Genomic DNA, 16408 nt, shown 5'->3' with positions numbered 1-16408 from the left:
GTAGATAATAAGCAATACTGAGAACCAGGTAGATAATAAGGAGTACTGAGATCAAGGTAGATAATAAGGAGCACTGAGATCTAGATAATAAGAGTACTGAGATCAAGGTAGATAATAAGCAGTACTGAGATCCAGGTAGATAATAAGCAGTACTGAGATCCAGGTAGATAATAAGCAGTACTGAGATCCAGGTAGATAATAAGCAGTACTGAGAACCAGGTAGATAATAAGGAGTACTGAGATCCAGGTAGATAATAAGGAGCACTGAGATCCAGGTAGATAATAAGCAGTACTGAGATCCAGGTAGATAATAAGCAGTACTGAGATCCAGGTAGATAATAAGCAGTACTGAGATCCAGGTAGATAATAAGCAGTACTGAGAACCAGGTAGATAATAAGCAGTACTGAGATCCAGGTAGATAATAAGGAGCACTGAGATCCAGGTAGATAACAAGCAGCACAGTACTCAAGACGTGTTACTATGTTAATGAAAATCTGAGGGTCACATTCAATGTAAAAACTTCTAATATAAATGAGAAGCTTCTATATAATTCATGCACTTCAGTTTTTACTTCAGAAGTCATTTTATTAAACAAATGATTTCTGAACATGGCCATTTATATATTCAATCTCTTTTTTTTTAGATACAGTGTTTAATTACTTCCTAAAGACAGTTTGGCAGCTACTAGAACAGTGCAGATTTACTCATGTAACCCAAGTCTTACCTTTACCATGCTTTATGTGGTGGTACAGTGCAGCGCAGTGCAGTGCAGTGCCTCATGGTGGTACAGCGCAGTGCAGCGCCTCATGTGGTGGTACAGTGCAGTGCAGTGCAGTGCCTCATGGTGGTACAGTGCAGCGCCTCATGTGGTGGTACAGCGCCTCACAGTGCAGTGCAGTGCCTCATAGTGGTGCAGTGCAGCGCAGCGCCTCATGTGGTGGTACAGTGCAGTGCAGTGCAGTGCCTCATGTGGTGGTACAGGGTACAGTGCAGTGCAGTGCCTCATAGTGGTGCAGTGCAGCTTGGTGCCTCATGTGGTGGTACAGTGCAGTGCCTCATGTGGTGGTACAGTGCAGTGCAGTGCCTCATGGTGGTGCAGTGCAGTGCAGTGCAGTGCCTCATAGTGGTGCAGTGCAGCGCAGTGCCTCATGTGGTGGTACAGTGCAGTGCAGTGCCTCATGTGGTGGTACAGTGCAGTGCCTCATGTGGTGGTACAGTGCAGTGCAGTGCCTCATGTGGTGGTACAGCGCAGCCTCATGTGGTGGCAGTGCAGTGCCTCATGTGGTGGTACAGTGCAGTGCCTCATGTGGTGGTACAGCGCAGTGCAGTGCCTCATAGTGGTGCAGTGCAGCGCAGTGCCTCATGTGGTGGTACAGCGCAGTGCAGTGCCTCATGTGGTGGTGCAGTGCAGTGCAGTATTTCTCTATGTGTGCTGCAGGATGCTGCTCAGAGGGTTGTGTGTGACAATGCTGCTGGTGGCCTGTGTGGAGAGGGCAAGCTGCTCACTGCTGATAGGCGCCTTCAACATCAGGTCCTTCGGGGACAATAAAGCATCCAACATCACTTTAATGGACATCATTGTGAAGGTGAGGTGCTGATATTGCACTCTGGCTGTGTGGTGCAGGGTACCTTCATGTAAACAGCCATTATGCACAGGCACTCTATTAAAACTGCAGCTAACATTTCCACTGACGGGATGGTGTGCATTTAGCTTGATTGCAAAGGAACATTTGCAGAGAGGAATCATTTTAACATAAAAAACACATGGCATAATACTTACACTGTTCCTTCTTACGAGGAGTATGTTGTTTTTGTTGATATACTGTTACAATTGTTTTGATTCCTCTCTTGACTTGCACATGCTCTCGTTTCACGTATTTTGTGGCACACCGAACTCAAAGTTTGCAGAGACAGCGAGAACAGCAGAAACGTCTTTATTTGATGTGATCTGTGTATTGATAGGTTGTGCAGAGGTATGACATCATTCTCATTCAGGAAGTGCGTGACAGTGACCTGTCTGCCACAAATACCCTCATGAGGAAACTCAACAGGTGAGAGCTCACCTTTACTGCGCAAACAGCTGGCAGCAAGTTGCAATGGATACATGACAGTACACTGTAACCCTCGCACAGAATAAGAATCAACCAGGCACTGGTGAAGATTTGTGAACATATCAGCGCAGTATTCTGAGTTTAAACCACTCTGTCTAACAAACTCTTCTTCTCTTTTCCTCCAGTGGATCCCAGCATGTTTACCGTCACATAGTGAGTGATCCACTGGGACGGAGCACTTACACCGAGCGCTACCTCTTCATCTACAGGTACAACTGCCCTCACTCACTGGCTCTGCTCTACTGACTAGGAGCTGCAACCATTCTTTGCAGCGTTATCTGTCCAGAGCCAGGCTACGCAAGTAATGCCATCTGCCACACTGGGTTTTACAGCAGCTAAAGTCACTGGTGTGCAGTTTTTTTAGAAAGGTAAATGGGCTTAAATGGTAACATAATTCAAGTACCAAACAGGAGCTGTCAAAGTTTTAGCACGTCATCAAATTTTAAAATGCATTAGCGTTAGAAAAGAGTATGTCGTGATGAATATTCTGAAGGCTAAAATCATTCACAGCACAAAAAAAAAGAACTGCCTGTGTGGCAAAGCCTTCTGCAGTATGCAATGGGAATGAGCTATAGATAAAAAAAAAAAGATTAATAATTGAGTTCATGTAGGAATCCTGGCCACAATTATAGCTTATACAGCTAAGCTTAAGAGTACAAGGAGCAAATCCTTTCAAGACGTATGCAAGGTGCTTGAGGTAAGAATACATAATGGTAGCTTCTAAAAGCGTATCTGCTGTCTTGACAGATCTTCTCATACCATCTTCTGTAACATAGTGCTGGTGTTTTATCATCAAACCAATGCAGCTCATAGCATTGCTGACTACTGTCATTACAGGGACAGAAATAAGAGTACTATTGCATAGCAGTGTCACCCATTCCAGGTTTTACTACTAGCTTGATTAGCCCCAGTGTGCAGGTACAATGACAAGCCCAGGTGTGTTCCTATTAAACTCCTACTAAAACCAGGAATGGATCAAACTGCTATGTGCCGGGAGATGCATTTCCACTCCTGCATTAAAGCAGATTGTTGCTTTCCTGTCAGAGATGAAAGGGTGTCGGTGATTGACAGCTATCACTATGACGACGGGTGTGAGCCCTGCGGCAACGACACCTTCAACAGAGAGCCTTTCGTGGTGAAGTTCTCCTCTCCTCACGCAGGTACCTGCTGCACTCATTCATTCATTTTTTTGACCACCTGCTCAGCAATTGCTGACAAGCGCTACACCTTCTTGTGACTATTGGCCTTATCGTGTCAAGACATGTTGCTGTAAGAACCGCATGATACAGTGTGATCCACTGTCCTCCTTCCCTGCAGCGGTCAGAGAGTTTGCCATCGTACCCCAGCACACCTCGCCCAGCGATGCCGTGCAGGAAATCGATGCTCTCTACGACGTCTGCATGGATTTGGTGTCACGGTGGCAGACAGACGTAAGCAATGTGGTTTTATTCAACCCCAGGCTTGCTCCTTCATCCCCACGCTGCTTCCTGTGTTCCTGTGGTGACGGGCGTGTCCCCCTGTGTTGCAGAACATTCTGCTGATGGGAGACTTCAATGCCGGCTGCTCCTATGTGACGCCCTCCAATTGGCCCCGGATCAGGCTGCGCACGGACCCCCAGTTCCAGTGGCTCATCCCAGACAGTGCAGACACCACCGTCACCGAAACACACTGCCCGTACGACAGGTATGGAGAGCAGGCAGGGAGCAAAAACTAAAACAGAGGGTTTACTGCAGGGAGCTGCTGTTCCACCCTGTCAGGGACTCAGACTGACTGAGCAGGGAGATGCAGCTTCTATATTAACCCTTCATGCATGGTGACCTCAGATTGGGACAAACACTCTCTTCTATTCCTTTTATGGGGTGGATATGGAAGATGCAATGCATAATGATAGTCTCCTTTGTATTCTTACTCTGAAACACCTGCTTTTATTGCTATTAACCCCAAGCCTAACTAACTATAACTTGCATTAAACAGGATCGTTGCCAGTGGATCAGCCATGAAGAACACAGTCTCTCCTGGGTCCGCCGTGGTTTACGATTTCCAGACCGTACTGAAATTAACTCAAGATCAAGTAAGGGTTTCCTTCTCATTTCTATTATTGCAGCTCTGCCTCCATGCAAATGGGATTTGAGCTTCTGTTTCTCCACACTCGTATCTCAGCCAGTTCAATGAGTAAGTGAGGGAAGCCTCATATCAGTGATCTGACTAGAGGAGACCGATTCTCAAATATATCACTGCAGCTTTGTCATGAATGCAGATCGCTAGCTAGTAAAAATATCTGAGCTCTTCTTTTTTTTTTTTTTTTTTTTTTTTTTTTTACCTGTTTCTCAAACCCATTCTTAACCACAGAGAAAGCACTGTCGTTTTTGCACAGACAGACTGCTGCCTCGAAGTTACCTCTGAAACCAGCTCTATGTCTAGAGTCAAGCTGTGTGTGCAGTCTCCCCTCGTCAATCTAGGAAAACCTGTAATAGTCACACCTGCTCTGCAAAGCCAGAGTGTTCTTGTTCCATGCACTCAGTGGAGGCCTGGCTAACTGCAAAACTGAACATTCAGTGACTTGCATCGATTTCTTTTGCAGGCTCTTGCTGTCAGCGACCATTTCCCAGTCGAAGTCATCCTTCGGTCGTGAGGACACTGCTGTGTGAAACCCTCCCGGGATTTATATAACAGAGAGAGGGGAAAAAATGAGTGTAATAAAATATTACCAAAAGAAAATGCAAAGTGCAGTTTATAAACACGATAAACCACAGATCCATGGCCAGTGGGTTGCATGAGAGAGCTTTACAGTGATTTCTCTTTCAGATGCATATTAAGAAGTATCAAACAGTCACCAATGGTTTATTTGGAATCTGCACAAGCACAGATATCAGCTATAGAAAAAAGGCACTAGAAACCAGCCACGTCAGGAACTGAAACAGTTCATTTTTCTAAAACATTAAAACACTGCAGAACCGATTTTTTTTTGTTTAGTTTTTTTTTTTTTTTTTTTTTGTTTTTGTCTTTCGAAAGAGCGCAATCGGTAATGACCGAACAGAAAAGACCTCACAGGTGCTTCTTCAGCGAAGCGATCGTGGGCACGTCACTGCGCGCCTCTAGGGTTTTCTCTGTTTCAGTCTCTCCATGTAAACCCGGAGTGATTTCTGGATTGAGTCTTTGGTGATGAAGCTGACGAAGTTCTTGATGTCGGGCTCCCTGCTCGCCAGCAGTCGGTCGACTGTCGGCTTTCTCATCATGGACTTGGTGATCTGCCGGGCGTGGTCTGCAGTAAAGGAAAAGAAGAGGGAGTACAGCAAGGGCACTGGGCTGGACTGGAGTTCAGGCTCTGATTGAGCAGCTCCAGGGAATCCAGTTTAAACTGCACATTGGCATAACACAGTAAACATCGGTTCACTGCTATGGGACAAAATCAACAGAACTTTTGGGGTCAAGACTATTTAGATTGAAGAAACACACATTTTTAAAAATTGCTTCCGATTGCATTCTCACCTGGAACAGCTAGCCACTGGGTCACGGTTTGAGAGGCTGTGCTGAGGACCTTGTCCTCCGGTACCAGCAGATCCACGAGGCCGGTTCTGAGAGCGTCGGGAGCGCTGTACAGGAGCCCCAGCTGCAGAGAGAGCTCAGCCGCTCTGTTCCCAACAGTGTTCACCAGGGTGTCCTTGAACCTGGTGCCAAAACAAACCCAGCAACGCATTCACAAACCGCACGGGACACAACACACACGCACGGGACACATTCACAGACCGCACGGGACACAACACACACGCACGGGACACATTCACAGACCGCATGGGACACAACACACACGCACGGGACAAATTCACAGACCGCACGGGACACAACACACACACACACACACACACGATGAATATAACCGATCACGAAATATCTTGGTTGCAAGCAAGAACAGTTCCTGCTAGTTTCATTGCAAACATTCTGAAATTAAACAGGGTGAACACAACAAGTGATTTAGAATATGTATGAGTGAAATAACACGGTAAGTAATGTAACTCTGTCGCTTACCAGAAGGGGGCGACAATCCCCAGCTGAGTCTCGTTCAAGCCGATGCTGTATTTGGGGTTTTCGGCCATAATTCTGTAGTCACAAGCCAAGGCCATCAGACAGCCTCCTGCGGGACTGGAGCCCTAAAAACAAACAAAAAATAATCTCAAAAAACCAATGGAATTAAACCTTTTAAACCACAGACCCTCATATCACTGAAGCCAAAACCATACCTAGGATCAATTATAATATTTAGAGCAGCAATGCCAGCTGCAATTACATTCAGTTACAATTAACATTGCGATTCAATACAGGTTACAATTGAACTGACCCCTCGCCCCACCCTAACTGTAAGACAGCTACTCCACTCTCACTCGACGTGGCTGACTCAGTGGGTCTGCACACTTACATTAATCGCTGCTACTGTGATCATACTGGAGCCATACAGCCGCAGCCACATCTCCTGCACCGCCTTCCAGAACTCCCCGCAATGCTCAGGGCTCTTCCCATACATCTCCATGATGTCCAGCCCCGCGGAGAAGATCTTCGGGAGTGCCTGCAATACACACACACACACACGCAGATAGACAGACAGACAGAGACATATACACACGCACAGACAGATAGACAGACAGACACACACACACACACACACACACACACACACACACACAGACAGACACACAGCAGAGGTAGAAATGAGACTCCCAATGCATAGCAGTCTGATCCATGAATTCTATGGAACTTAATATACCTTTTGATATATCGAGTCATATAAAAAAAAAAAAAAAAATCATATATATATATATATATATATATATATATATATTCAGTGTTTAAGGGTTAAAAAAAGGTGTTCTAAAATGTATCCAATAATGTACTCAGAATAATAAGCAGATCCAGTCTGAGCAGCTGTGTGCGGATCAGATCCGATCTCTCTGCATGTATTCACTGAGATGAGGATCAGATCCGATCTCTCTGCATGTATTCACTGAGATGAGGATCAGATCCGATCTCTCTGCGTGTATTCACCGAGATGAGGATCAGATCCGATCTCTCTGCATGTATTCACCGAGATGAGGATCAGATCCGATCTCTCTGCATGTATTCACCGAGATGAGGATCAGATCCGATCTCTCTGCATGTATTCACTGAGATGAGGATCAGATCCGATCTCTCTGCGTGTATTCACTGAGATGAGGATCAGATCCGATCTCTCTGCGTGTATTCACCGAGATGAGGATCAGATCCAATCTCTCTGCATGTATTCACTGAGATGCGGATCCAATCTCCCTGCATGTAGTCACTGAGATGCGGATCAGATCTCCCTGCGTGTATTCACTGAGATGAGGAGCTGATCTCCCTGCATGTATTCACTGAGATGAGGATCAGATCCGATCTCTCTTCATGTATTCACTGAGATGAGGATCAGATCCGATCTCTCTGCATGTATTCACTGAGATGAGGATCAGATCCGATCTCTCTGCATGTATTCACTGAGATGAGGATCAGATCCGATCTCCCTGCATGTATTCACTGAGATGAGGATCCGATCTCCCTGCATGTATTCACTGAGATGAGGATCAGATCCGATCTCTCTGCGTGTATTCACTGAGATGAGGATCAGATCCGATCTCCCTGCATGTATTCACTGAGATGCGGATCTGATCTCCCTGCATGTATTCACTGAGATGAGGATCCGATCTCCCTGCATGTATTCACTGAGATGAGGATCCGATCTCCCTGCATGTATTCACTGAGATGAGGATCCGATCTCCCTGCATGTATTCACTGAGATGAGGATCCAATCTCCCTGCATGTATTCACTGAGCTCTCCTGCCCTGGCTGCTCACGTACGGAGGTGAGGATGACTCCCCTGCAGCCCCGGTCCAGCTCCAGCTTCTCCAGGCTGATTGAGAACTCGGTCAGGAAGTCCAGGCTGAGGCTGTTCACAGGAGGGCTCTTCATCGTTAGAATAGCGATGCCTGGAACAGGAGCACAGGGGAGAGAGTCACTGGAGCGCGGGACACAGGACACTGCTGCCAGCATGGGACACTGCCGTTAGCGCGGGACACCGCACACTGCCGCCAGCGCGGGACACTGCATACTGCTGCCAGCACGGGACACAGCACACTGCTGCCAGCATGGGACACAGCCGCCAGCGCAGGGCACTGCACACTGCTGCTAGAGTGGGACACTGCCGCCAGCACGGGGAACTGCACACTGCTGCTAGCGCGGGACACTGCACACTGCCGCCAGCATGGGACACTGCCGCCAGCATGGGACACTGCTGCCAGCATGGGACACTGCACACTGCCGCCAGCATGGAACACTGCACACTGCTGCCAGCATGGGACACTGCACACTGCCGCCAGCATGGAACACTGCACACTGCTGCCAGCATGGGGCACTGCTGCCAGCGCGGGACACTGCACACTGCCGCCAGCATGGGGCACTGCACACTGATGCCAGCATGGAACACTGCACACTGCTGCCAGCATGGGACACTGCATACTAATGCCAGCATGGGGCACTGCACACTGCCGCCAGCATGGAACACTGCACACTGCTGCCAGCATGGGACACTGCATACTAATGCCAGCATGGAACACTGCCGCCAGCGCGTGACACAGCACACTGCCGCCAGCACGGGACACTGCACACTGCCACCAGCGTGGGACACAGCACACAACCTTGAGAACAACACACTGCTGCCAGCATGGGGCACTGCCGCCAGCACGGGACACTGCACACTGCCGCCAGCACGGGACACTGCACACTGCCACCAGCGTGGGACACAGCACACAACCTTGAGAACAAAACACTGCTGCCAGCATGGGGCACTGCCGCCAGCACGGGACACTGCACACTGCTGCTAGCGCGGGACACTGCACACTGCCACCAGCGTGGGACACAGCACACAACCTTGAGAACAACACACTGCTGCCAGCATGGGGCACTGCCCCCAGCACGGGACACAGCACACTGCTGCTAGCGCGGGACATTGCACACTGCTGCTAGCACGGGACACGACACATGACCTTGAGCACACCACACTGCAGCCCTGTGCTTCAGACGTGCAGCTGGTATGTACCTGTGCTGTCGCCCATCAGACAGACAAACAGAGACAGGCCGCCCCTCTGTTCTCAGGTGCAGCTGGTATTTACCTGTGCTGTCGTCCATCTCTACCTGGATCTTGCTGCCAGTAGAGACGCTCCTCTGGTGTGGAAGGAGGCAGGGCTGCAGACACTGGAGACCCCCATATCTGCTGTGTACACCCAGATGAGACAGCCTCCCTGCAACACAGGCAGAGTCACACCACAGAAACCAAACCTACACACACTTCACAGCTGCAAGGGCAAAGCAGCATTTAGACACAATTAGAACAATTACTTGTTTTTATAACTATGCATCAGCTTGCTTCATTGCGTATGCATGAACTACGTGTTGAGTTTGTTGTGCTGACTCGACGGTTTCCAAATGCAATTTAAAGGGGAATAAGGAAAAAAAAAAGTTATATTAGCAAAACCTTGGCTTAACCGAATACTTACAGCATTACAGCAATGGGTGCACCCTTTTAAAAGCTTGCCTACAGCAGCAGTTAACAGTAGCATTTTGCAATTAACTACGACTAGATCTCTATGTCTTGATCATAACTCGTTAACCCCTTTAAAAGCCAGCTATCACAATAAACTTATGTAGCTCTGCAAAGTATTATGATTTATGGCATATAAATATACTGTATTTACTTATTTAAACATTTAATATAACGTCTTTGTAGCCCTATAAAAAAATAAAAAAAAGCTTGCATGCAACCAAGCAAATTAAATAGTCAATATGTTGTCCGGTGTTGACCTTCGTCCTAATTTCTAAACACTATCACCTAGTTAGTTTGACAACAGGACTGGGGAAGAAAACAGGTGATCAACCAATGAAGCAGGTTAATATGAAACGCAGTCACTGTTTTTAAAGATTACTTTTAATCTTTTCGTTTCACATACCTGAGAGGACGTACTTCGCAGAATGCTTCAGTAAACTTGCCATGTTTCTCTCCCCAATAGCAACAGTGCCTCTGCAGGAAACCGACTCGAGGAAGGCCTGGCGAAGACAGCTAGGGGTCGAACAAAGCTCAGTGCGTGCTGCATACCGCCCTCTACTGGAAATATTAAACATTTAAATCCGTTCTTCACATTTAGCCGTAGTGTTCCAATTCGAGCACCAGAGGGCGGTAGAACTCTTCCATTCCATTGAAGCGTTTTCTTCTTTTACGTCAGTGTGCTCACACTAATACAAAGTTTTGAAGCAGAGGCTTGTTAAAAGAAGATAAACTGTTCCATGCAATGCTAACAAGAGATACAGCGGGAGCTTGTTAATCTCACATCCTGGATTTCTTGTTTTGGAAAAAAGGGAGCTGCAGCGCTTGTGCTGCTGTCGAGGGTAAAGACAAACTAGACCCTCCTGTAAAAAGACCAGCCTAGACTTGAAGCCAATGCACTGTTCGAACCCCAAACTCCAAAACACAGCTCTAGTAAAAAAAAAAAAACACTGCTGTATACAGTGTACTATAGGGGCAGTGTCATTGGATTTTATATAATTGACTGAGATGCATTGAAAGAGCTGTGTGTGCAGACTGGAATGTACTCTTCCTAATTCATTAAACACCTGGATGGTAGAAACAGATGAAATGAAATGGACATGAGGTCCAGTAGGTATATAAAGCATATCTCGGTTTCCACCACTGTGCTCCTGGCAGTGCACACACAGTAACAGCCTCCCTGTGAGCTTGTGAAGGAAGGTGGAGAGAGAGAGAGAGCCCTCCGGCACTGTATGGAGTAGCAGGCGTCTGTAGAACTCGTCTAGCTGAAGCTCAGCCTCCTTGCTTCCGTTCCACACCCTGGGAGGAATGCACACCCCTTTTGGGATGGGGTCACGGGCAGAGCTATTAATCAGAGCGACCAGAGAGCTTCCAAATATAAAAGCTGCCTCCAGCCCTGCGCTCAGACCGCTTTGCTGGTGAATCTCAGGCAGACAGCTCCTGACAGCCCCTCTGTGTGAAGATGCCGAGCTGCGGGAAGGTGGCGTTCCTACTCCTGCTCCTGACCTGCCTCTGTGCACAGCCTGGGTCCGGGCAGCAGGCAGGGCAAGCCGAGACGGGCACGAGGAAACCTTTCTTTGAGAGGCTGAGGAGACTGGAGGAGCAGGTGGGTGGCAGGCTGAGTGAGGAGCCGTGATCTGCTTATTCAGGAGCTGTGTGTGTGAATCTCTGAGGAGGGGGCAGTGCGATGGCTTTCATTCTTGCCATTTCATTCAGTTTGTCTCCCATTCTGCGGTGTTTCTCATGTGTTCCCTTTATCACGGCACATTTTCAGTTTTCCACATAATTTTCCAGCTGTTACAGTACGCACTTGCTGTTTCCAATGCTTTGAATATGCTTTGCCATTCCTATGCTTTGCATTGTATGATTTTTTAGACTTTACTATGCTTTACAATGAGGAACTATCATAAGGGTATGCTTTCCTTTCACAGTTTGCTTAATTTCCAATAAAAACTTTGTCAGAACCCACATGATACTATGAAATACTACCATGCCCTCCAGAAACATAGCTTCCTGTAAGATAATAGAGTATTGCAGTATACTGTAGGAAGCTTAGAGCTTTTGGATGGTGTTATAGACTTTTTATGGGTTATACACGTATCCATTTTCTTAAAGCACATATTCATATTTTCTCAAAAATAATGGAAAAGGACATGTGTTATTTTGTTATTTGGAAATGGAAAAAAAAATGTTTATTTTATTTAATAATGAAATATAAAACATTCGTAGAATCTTTTTGAAAATTAAAATTATTAGCATAATTATCAGCCTATAACACAACTTCCATACACTGGACTTTTTTCAGTCATTAGCAGAATTAAATGAATGAACAGGCTTCTTATTTAAAATGTATCAGAACTATTAATTGAAACGCTTGTCATTGCATTTGTTACCTTTCTTGTAATGTGTTCTAATACGAATGACTATGGAGTGTTTTCAATCTCTTTGTCATGCAGTTCCGCTGGTTCCAGGAGCTGACTCTCACCCGCCTTCAAGGAATCGCAGACAACTACAACATCTCTTACAACATCGAGGAGCGCTTCCAGCTGCTGACAGACCAGTACGCCAACATCTCCCAGACCATCGGCAGCTTCCACGCCTCCGCCACGAGAGACCTCGACAGCCTCAAGCTCTGGACCAAGAAGCTCCAGAAGAAAAACAAGAAGCTGGAGCTCAAGGTGAGTGCCCTGGAGAAAGCCCTGAACGAGAAGAGCAAGCAGACCCTGAGAGACAACAAGGAGCGCGACGGTGTGCTCTCCAGCCTCACCCAGGAACTCCGGGACCAGAAGGATCAGATCAGCTCCCTCTCCTCTGACAGGGACCAGGTGCGGGCCGGCCTCCAGGGGCTCCAGGATGCTCTCAGAAGCCAGGAGGCCAAGGTGGAGCGGTTTGAGCAGCAGGTGAGCAGCGCCTTGCAGAGCGAGGCCCTTTCCTCCAGTGAACCCTCAGCCCAACGCTCCTCTAACCAGACGCCCGAAGGAAAAGCAACTGAGACCCCGGATACAGACGGGGAGCAGCAGCAGCAGCAGAGATCTGGAAAGAAGCTCCAAGTCAAGCATTTCAAGGGCAGGCAGCTTCAGGAGAGACAGACCCCCGGGACTCCAGCACTCAGACCCAAGACCGCCAAGGAAACCCAGGTGAACCAACCCCTGCAGCAAACCCAGGGGCTCCCACCACCCGTCCAGAGACACAAGATCCCCTGGCAGCAGCAGCAGCAGGAACAGCCCCCCAAGAAGCCAGGCACGAGTACGTACTGTCTGAATAAATAACCTGCATCAATCTGGCTAAATTCAGAGTGGTGTTCTAGGAGACAAACATGCCACCCAGTGTTTACAAGAGCAGTAAAGCTATATTTATGCATGTGAATCAACCCTCCACCCCCAAATATAAACAGAGTAAAAACCTTCACAAGCACAGAGTCCCGAAGAAGCAGGGCTATCGTTTTACCTCCCACAATAGCAACTGAAGTCGGAGGTCTCGGATAGTGGGATAGTTTATTAAATCTCTCAACTCCACAGTTACTCTACCATTGAAGCAGAAGCACGGCATGGCAGAGCAGAGGTGTCAGGTATAGCATGGTACTGACAGCATGGCAGAGAAGAGGGGTTGGGTATAGCATGGTACTGACAGCATGGCAGAGCAGAGGTGTTTGGTATTATCATGGTACTGACAGCATGGCAGAGCAGAGGTGTCGGGTATAGCATGGTACTGACAGCATGGCAGAGCAGAGGTGTCAGGTATAGTATGGTACTGACAGCATGGCAGAGCAGAGGTGTTTGGTATTATCATGGTACTGACAGCATGGCAGAGCAGAGGTGTCGGGTATAGCATGGTACTGACAGCATGGCAGAGCAGTGGTGTCGGGTATAGCATGGTACTGACAGCATGGCAGAGCAGAGGTGTCGGGTATAGCATGGTACTGACAGCATGGCAGAGCAGAGGTGTCGGGTATAGCATGGTACTGACAGCATGGCAGAGCAGAGGTGTCGGGTATATCATGGTACTGACAGCATGGCAGAGCAGAGGTGTTGGGTATATCATGGTATTGACAGCATGGCAGAGCAGAGGTGTCAGGTATAGCATGGTACTGACAGCATGGCAGAGCAGAGGTGTTTGGTATTATCATGGTACGGACAGCATGGCAGAGCAGAGGTGTCGGGTATAGCATGGTACTGACAGCATGGCAGAGCAGAGGTGTCGGGTATAGCATGGTACTGACAGCATGGCAGAGCAGAGGTGTCAGGTATAGTATGGTACTGACAGCATGGCAGAGCAGAGGTGTTTGGTATTATCATGGTACTGACAGCATGGCAGAGCAGAGGTGTCGGGTATAGCATGGTACTGACAGCATGGCAGAGCAGAGGTGTCGGGTATAGCATGGTACTGACAGCATGGCAGAGCAGAGGTGTCGGGTATAGCATGGTACTGACAGCATGGCAGAGCAGAGGTGTTGGGTATAGCATGGTACTGACAGCATGGCAGAGCAGAGGTGTCGGGTATATCATGGTACTGACAGCATGGCAGAGCAGAGGTGTTGGGTATATCATGGTATTGACAGCATGGCAGAGCAGAGGTGTCAGGTATAGCATGGTACTGACAGCATGGCAGAGCAGAGGTGTTTGGTATTATCATGGTGACAGCATGGCAGAGCAGAGGTGTCGGGTATAGCATGGTACTGACAGCATGGCAGAGCAGAGGTGTCGGGTATAGCATGGTACTGACAGCATGGCAGAGCAGAGGTGTCGGGTATAGCATGGTACTGACAGCATGGCAGAGCAGAGGTGTCGGGTATAGCATGGTACTGACAGCATGGCAGAGCAGAGGTGTTGGGTATATCATGGTACTGACAGCATGGCAGAGCAGAGGTGTCGGGTATAGCATGGTACTGACAGCATGGCAGAGCAGAGGTGTCGGGTATAGCATGGTACTGACAGCATGGCAGAGCAGAGGTGTTGGGTATATCATGGTACTTACAGCATGCTCTCCCATTCCACAGTGTACTGTAGCATTGACATGCACTTACATAAAAAAAAATAAAGGAAATAAATGGCACTTGTATTAAAAATAATTTCTGCTGACAGGAGGCTCAGATTACACATTGAATACGTGGAATGAGCCAGAAATACATGCCGATGGAATACCAACAGAGCTCCTTTCCCCTTTACATATGGTATTGTGCAGCACAAGCTTCTGGAGTTTCCCAGCACAGCCAGAATGAGAATGCATTGAACGGGGGTGACCACCGCCTGCATGCCAGCCATGCCAGCTTTCAGAAGCTGAATAGCTCAACTTGATTGTTCCAAGGAAACATTTCAAATGATGTATTTGAAGTAGGAATAATTAACCTGCAGTATAACTTCAAACACACTCTATAATAGACAGCAACTCAAGATTCAGCTGAGTAATGATGAAGGTGCTGGCTGAAAGTTTGTGCTGCGAGCACTGTCTTAGAAGTAGAAGTCTAAAAAGTTCCTCACTGTGTTTAATTTTAATTGTGTAAAAATGTCAATGCTGGTAGTCCAGAATGATGAAAGAAAGTGGTCTGCTACAAACGTTTGCGTTTTGTTTTTCATCCTGTTTTTTTTTTTTCCAGTATGCAACGTGAAGTCGATGCTGGTCTTCCCCAATGCCTCCACTGAGAACTACGTCACCTTCACTAAGGGCTTCCCTGCAGAGCTTCACGAGCTGTCTGTGTGCACCTGGCTGCGGACCGAGGCTGGCTACCTGGGCACCCTGCTGTCCTACGCCACGGAGGAGAACGACAACAAGCTGGTGCTGCACGGCCGCAACTCCAGTGCCCCGCAGACCAGCCTGCACTTCGTCATCGGAGACCCCGCCTTCCGTGAGCTGCCTGTCGGCCCGCTGCTTCACCGAGGGTGGCACCACCTCTGCGTCATCTGGTCATCCATTGAGGGCAAATACTGGTACTACGTCAACCGGAGGCTGTCCGCGGCCGGCTCCAAGTTCCAGAAGGGGTACGAGATCCCGCCAGGGGGGTCTCTGGTCCTGGGGCAGGAGCAGGACTCGGTGGGAGGGGGGTTCGACATGGCCGAGTCCTTTGTGGGCAGCCTGGCTGGGTTTGCAGCATGGAATCGGGCCCTGACGCCCGGGGAAGTGTCTGGGATCGCCACCGGGAAGGGCATGCCTCGAGGGACAGTCTTCACCCTGGACGATATCGCCGCTGTCCACGGGGACGTGCAACGTGTGGACTGCGGCTGTCTTGAGCACTGCGTGTGAAACACATAAATAAAAACCCACACTGAGGACACTGCATTCAGTGTTATAATTAATCTTGCCATATATTCATCACTGCATTTGCAGAGGGGGACTGAGATATACAAGTCATTATACAAATCACTTTGTGATAGCAATCCAGCATGGACAAAGACCTCCACTGTAATACTGCTCACAGATAGAAGCGCCGAAACGTCTTATCCTGTATTATCGTTGGTTTAGCAGGGACAGGTTATTACCATTCTTTTTCAGAACAGGAAAAGTGGTGAGAATCTTCACACTGCCGTGCATTCTCAGTAAGCGGGACCCCTTAGAGCTTTAATGGTAACATAAGCTATATCGATCTATTCAGACAAAAAAGAAAAGTGTAAAATAATGTATAGGAATGTGCAGTAGGATTGTCTCATTGTACATTAAAAGCTGGAGTTACTGTAAACAAGGTCCAGATGTAGCTTCACAGGA

The 16408-nt window shown here is 47.9% G+C and overlaps 3 protein-coding genes across 3 annotated transcripts; 2 read left to right on the top strand and 1 right to left on the bottom strand.

The window, feature by feature from the left end:
* Positions 1–1462: 1462 nt before the first annotated feature.
* dnase1 (deoxyribonuclease I) lies at positions 1463–4382 on the top strand. Its single transcript, XM_041217811.1, has 7 exons — positions 1463–1587; positions 1964–2052; positions 2238–2321; positions 3157–3311; positions 3430–3542; positions 3641–3795; positions 4087–4382. The coding sequence occupies exons 1-7, from the start codon at positions 1468–1470 to the stop codon at positions 4241–4243; spliced, it is 873 nt and encodes a 290-aa protein (XP_041073745.1). The 5' UTR covers positions 1463–1467; the 3' UTR covers positions 4244–4382.
* A 555-nt stretch (positions 4383–4937) lies between these two features.
* On the bottom strand, positions 4938–10233 carry eci1 (enoyl-CoA delta isomerase 1). Its single transcript, XM_041217810.1, has 7 exons — positions 10119–10233; positions 9285–9413; positions 7975–8102; positions 6527–6673; positions 6139–6260; positions 5602–5780; positions 4938–5374 (listed from the first exon to the last, which is right to left on the bottom strand). Exons 1-7 carry the CDS (start codon positions 10159–10161, stop codon positions 5208–5210), a joined length of 915 nt encoding a protein of 304 aa, XP_041073744.1. The 5' UTR covers positions 10162–10233; the 3' UTR covers positions 4938–5207.
* A 753-nt stretch (positions 10234–10986) lies between these two features.
* Positions 10987–15978, top strand: LOC121330474 (pentraxin-4). The gene is made up of 3 exons (XM_041277017.1): positions 10987–11318; positions 12169–12958; positions 15306–15978. The coding sequence occupies exons 1-3, from the start codon at positions 11175–11177 to the stop codon at positions 15947–15949; spliced, it is 1578 nt and encodes a 525-aa protein (XP_041132951.1). The 5' UTR covers positions 10987–11174; the 3' UTR covers positions 15950–15978.
* The last annotated feature ends 430 nt before the right edge of the window (positions 15979–16408 follow it).

The sequence above is a fragment of the Polyodon spathula genome, chromosome 18 (genome assembly GCF_017654505.1).
Source record: "Polyodon spathula isolate WHYD16114869_AA chromosome 18, ASM1765450v1, whole genome shotgun sequence".
Taxonomy (NCBI): domain Eukaryota; kingdom Metazoa; phylum Chordata; class Actinopteri; order Acipenseriformes; family Polyodontidae; genus Polyodon; species Polyodon spathula.
Note: the sequence above shows the minus strand (reverse complement) of the source record. Positions and strands in the feature narration are given on the sequence as shown.

Bases quoted from the DNA above. Each gene is read 5' to 3' on its own strand.
- eci1 (XM_041217810.1), bottom strand. From the start codon at position 10,161: ATGGCAAGTTTACTGAAGCATTCTGCGAAGTACGTCCTCTCAG. The intron at 9,414-10,118 runs GTATGTGAAACG...CCTGTGTTGCAG, and splicing joins TGCGAAGTACGTCCTCTCAG to GGAGGCTGTCTCATCTGGGT. The intron at 6,674-7,974 runs GTACGTGAGCAG...TGTGTATTGCAG, and splicing joins GGGGAGTCATCCTCACCTCC to GCACTCCCGAAGATCTTCTC.
- LOC121330474 (XM_041277017.1), top strand. From the start codon at position 11,175: ATGCCGAGCTGCGGGAAGGTGGCGTTCCTACTCCTGCTCCTGACCTGC. The intron at 11,319-12,168 runs GTGGGTGGCAGG...TTTGTCATGCAG, and splicing joins TGAGGAGACTGGAGGAGCAG to TTCCGCTGGTTCCAGGAGCT. The intron at 12,959-15,305 runs GTACGTACTGTC...TTTTTTTTCCAG, and splicing joins CCCCAAGAAGCCAGGCACGA to TATGCAACGTGAAGTCGATG.
- dnase1 (XM_041217811.1), top strand. From the start codon at position 1,468: ATGCTGCTGGTGGCCTGTGTGGAGAGGGCAAGCTGCTCACTGCTGATA. The intron at 1,588-1,963 runs GTGAGGTGCTGA...GTGTATTGATAG, and splicing joins TAATGGACATCATTGTGAAG to GTTGTGCAGAGGTATGACAT. The intron at 3,543-3,640 runs GTAAGCAATGTG...CCTGTGTTGCAG, and splicing joins TGTCACGGTGGCAGACAGAC to AACATTCTGCTGATGGGAGA.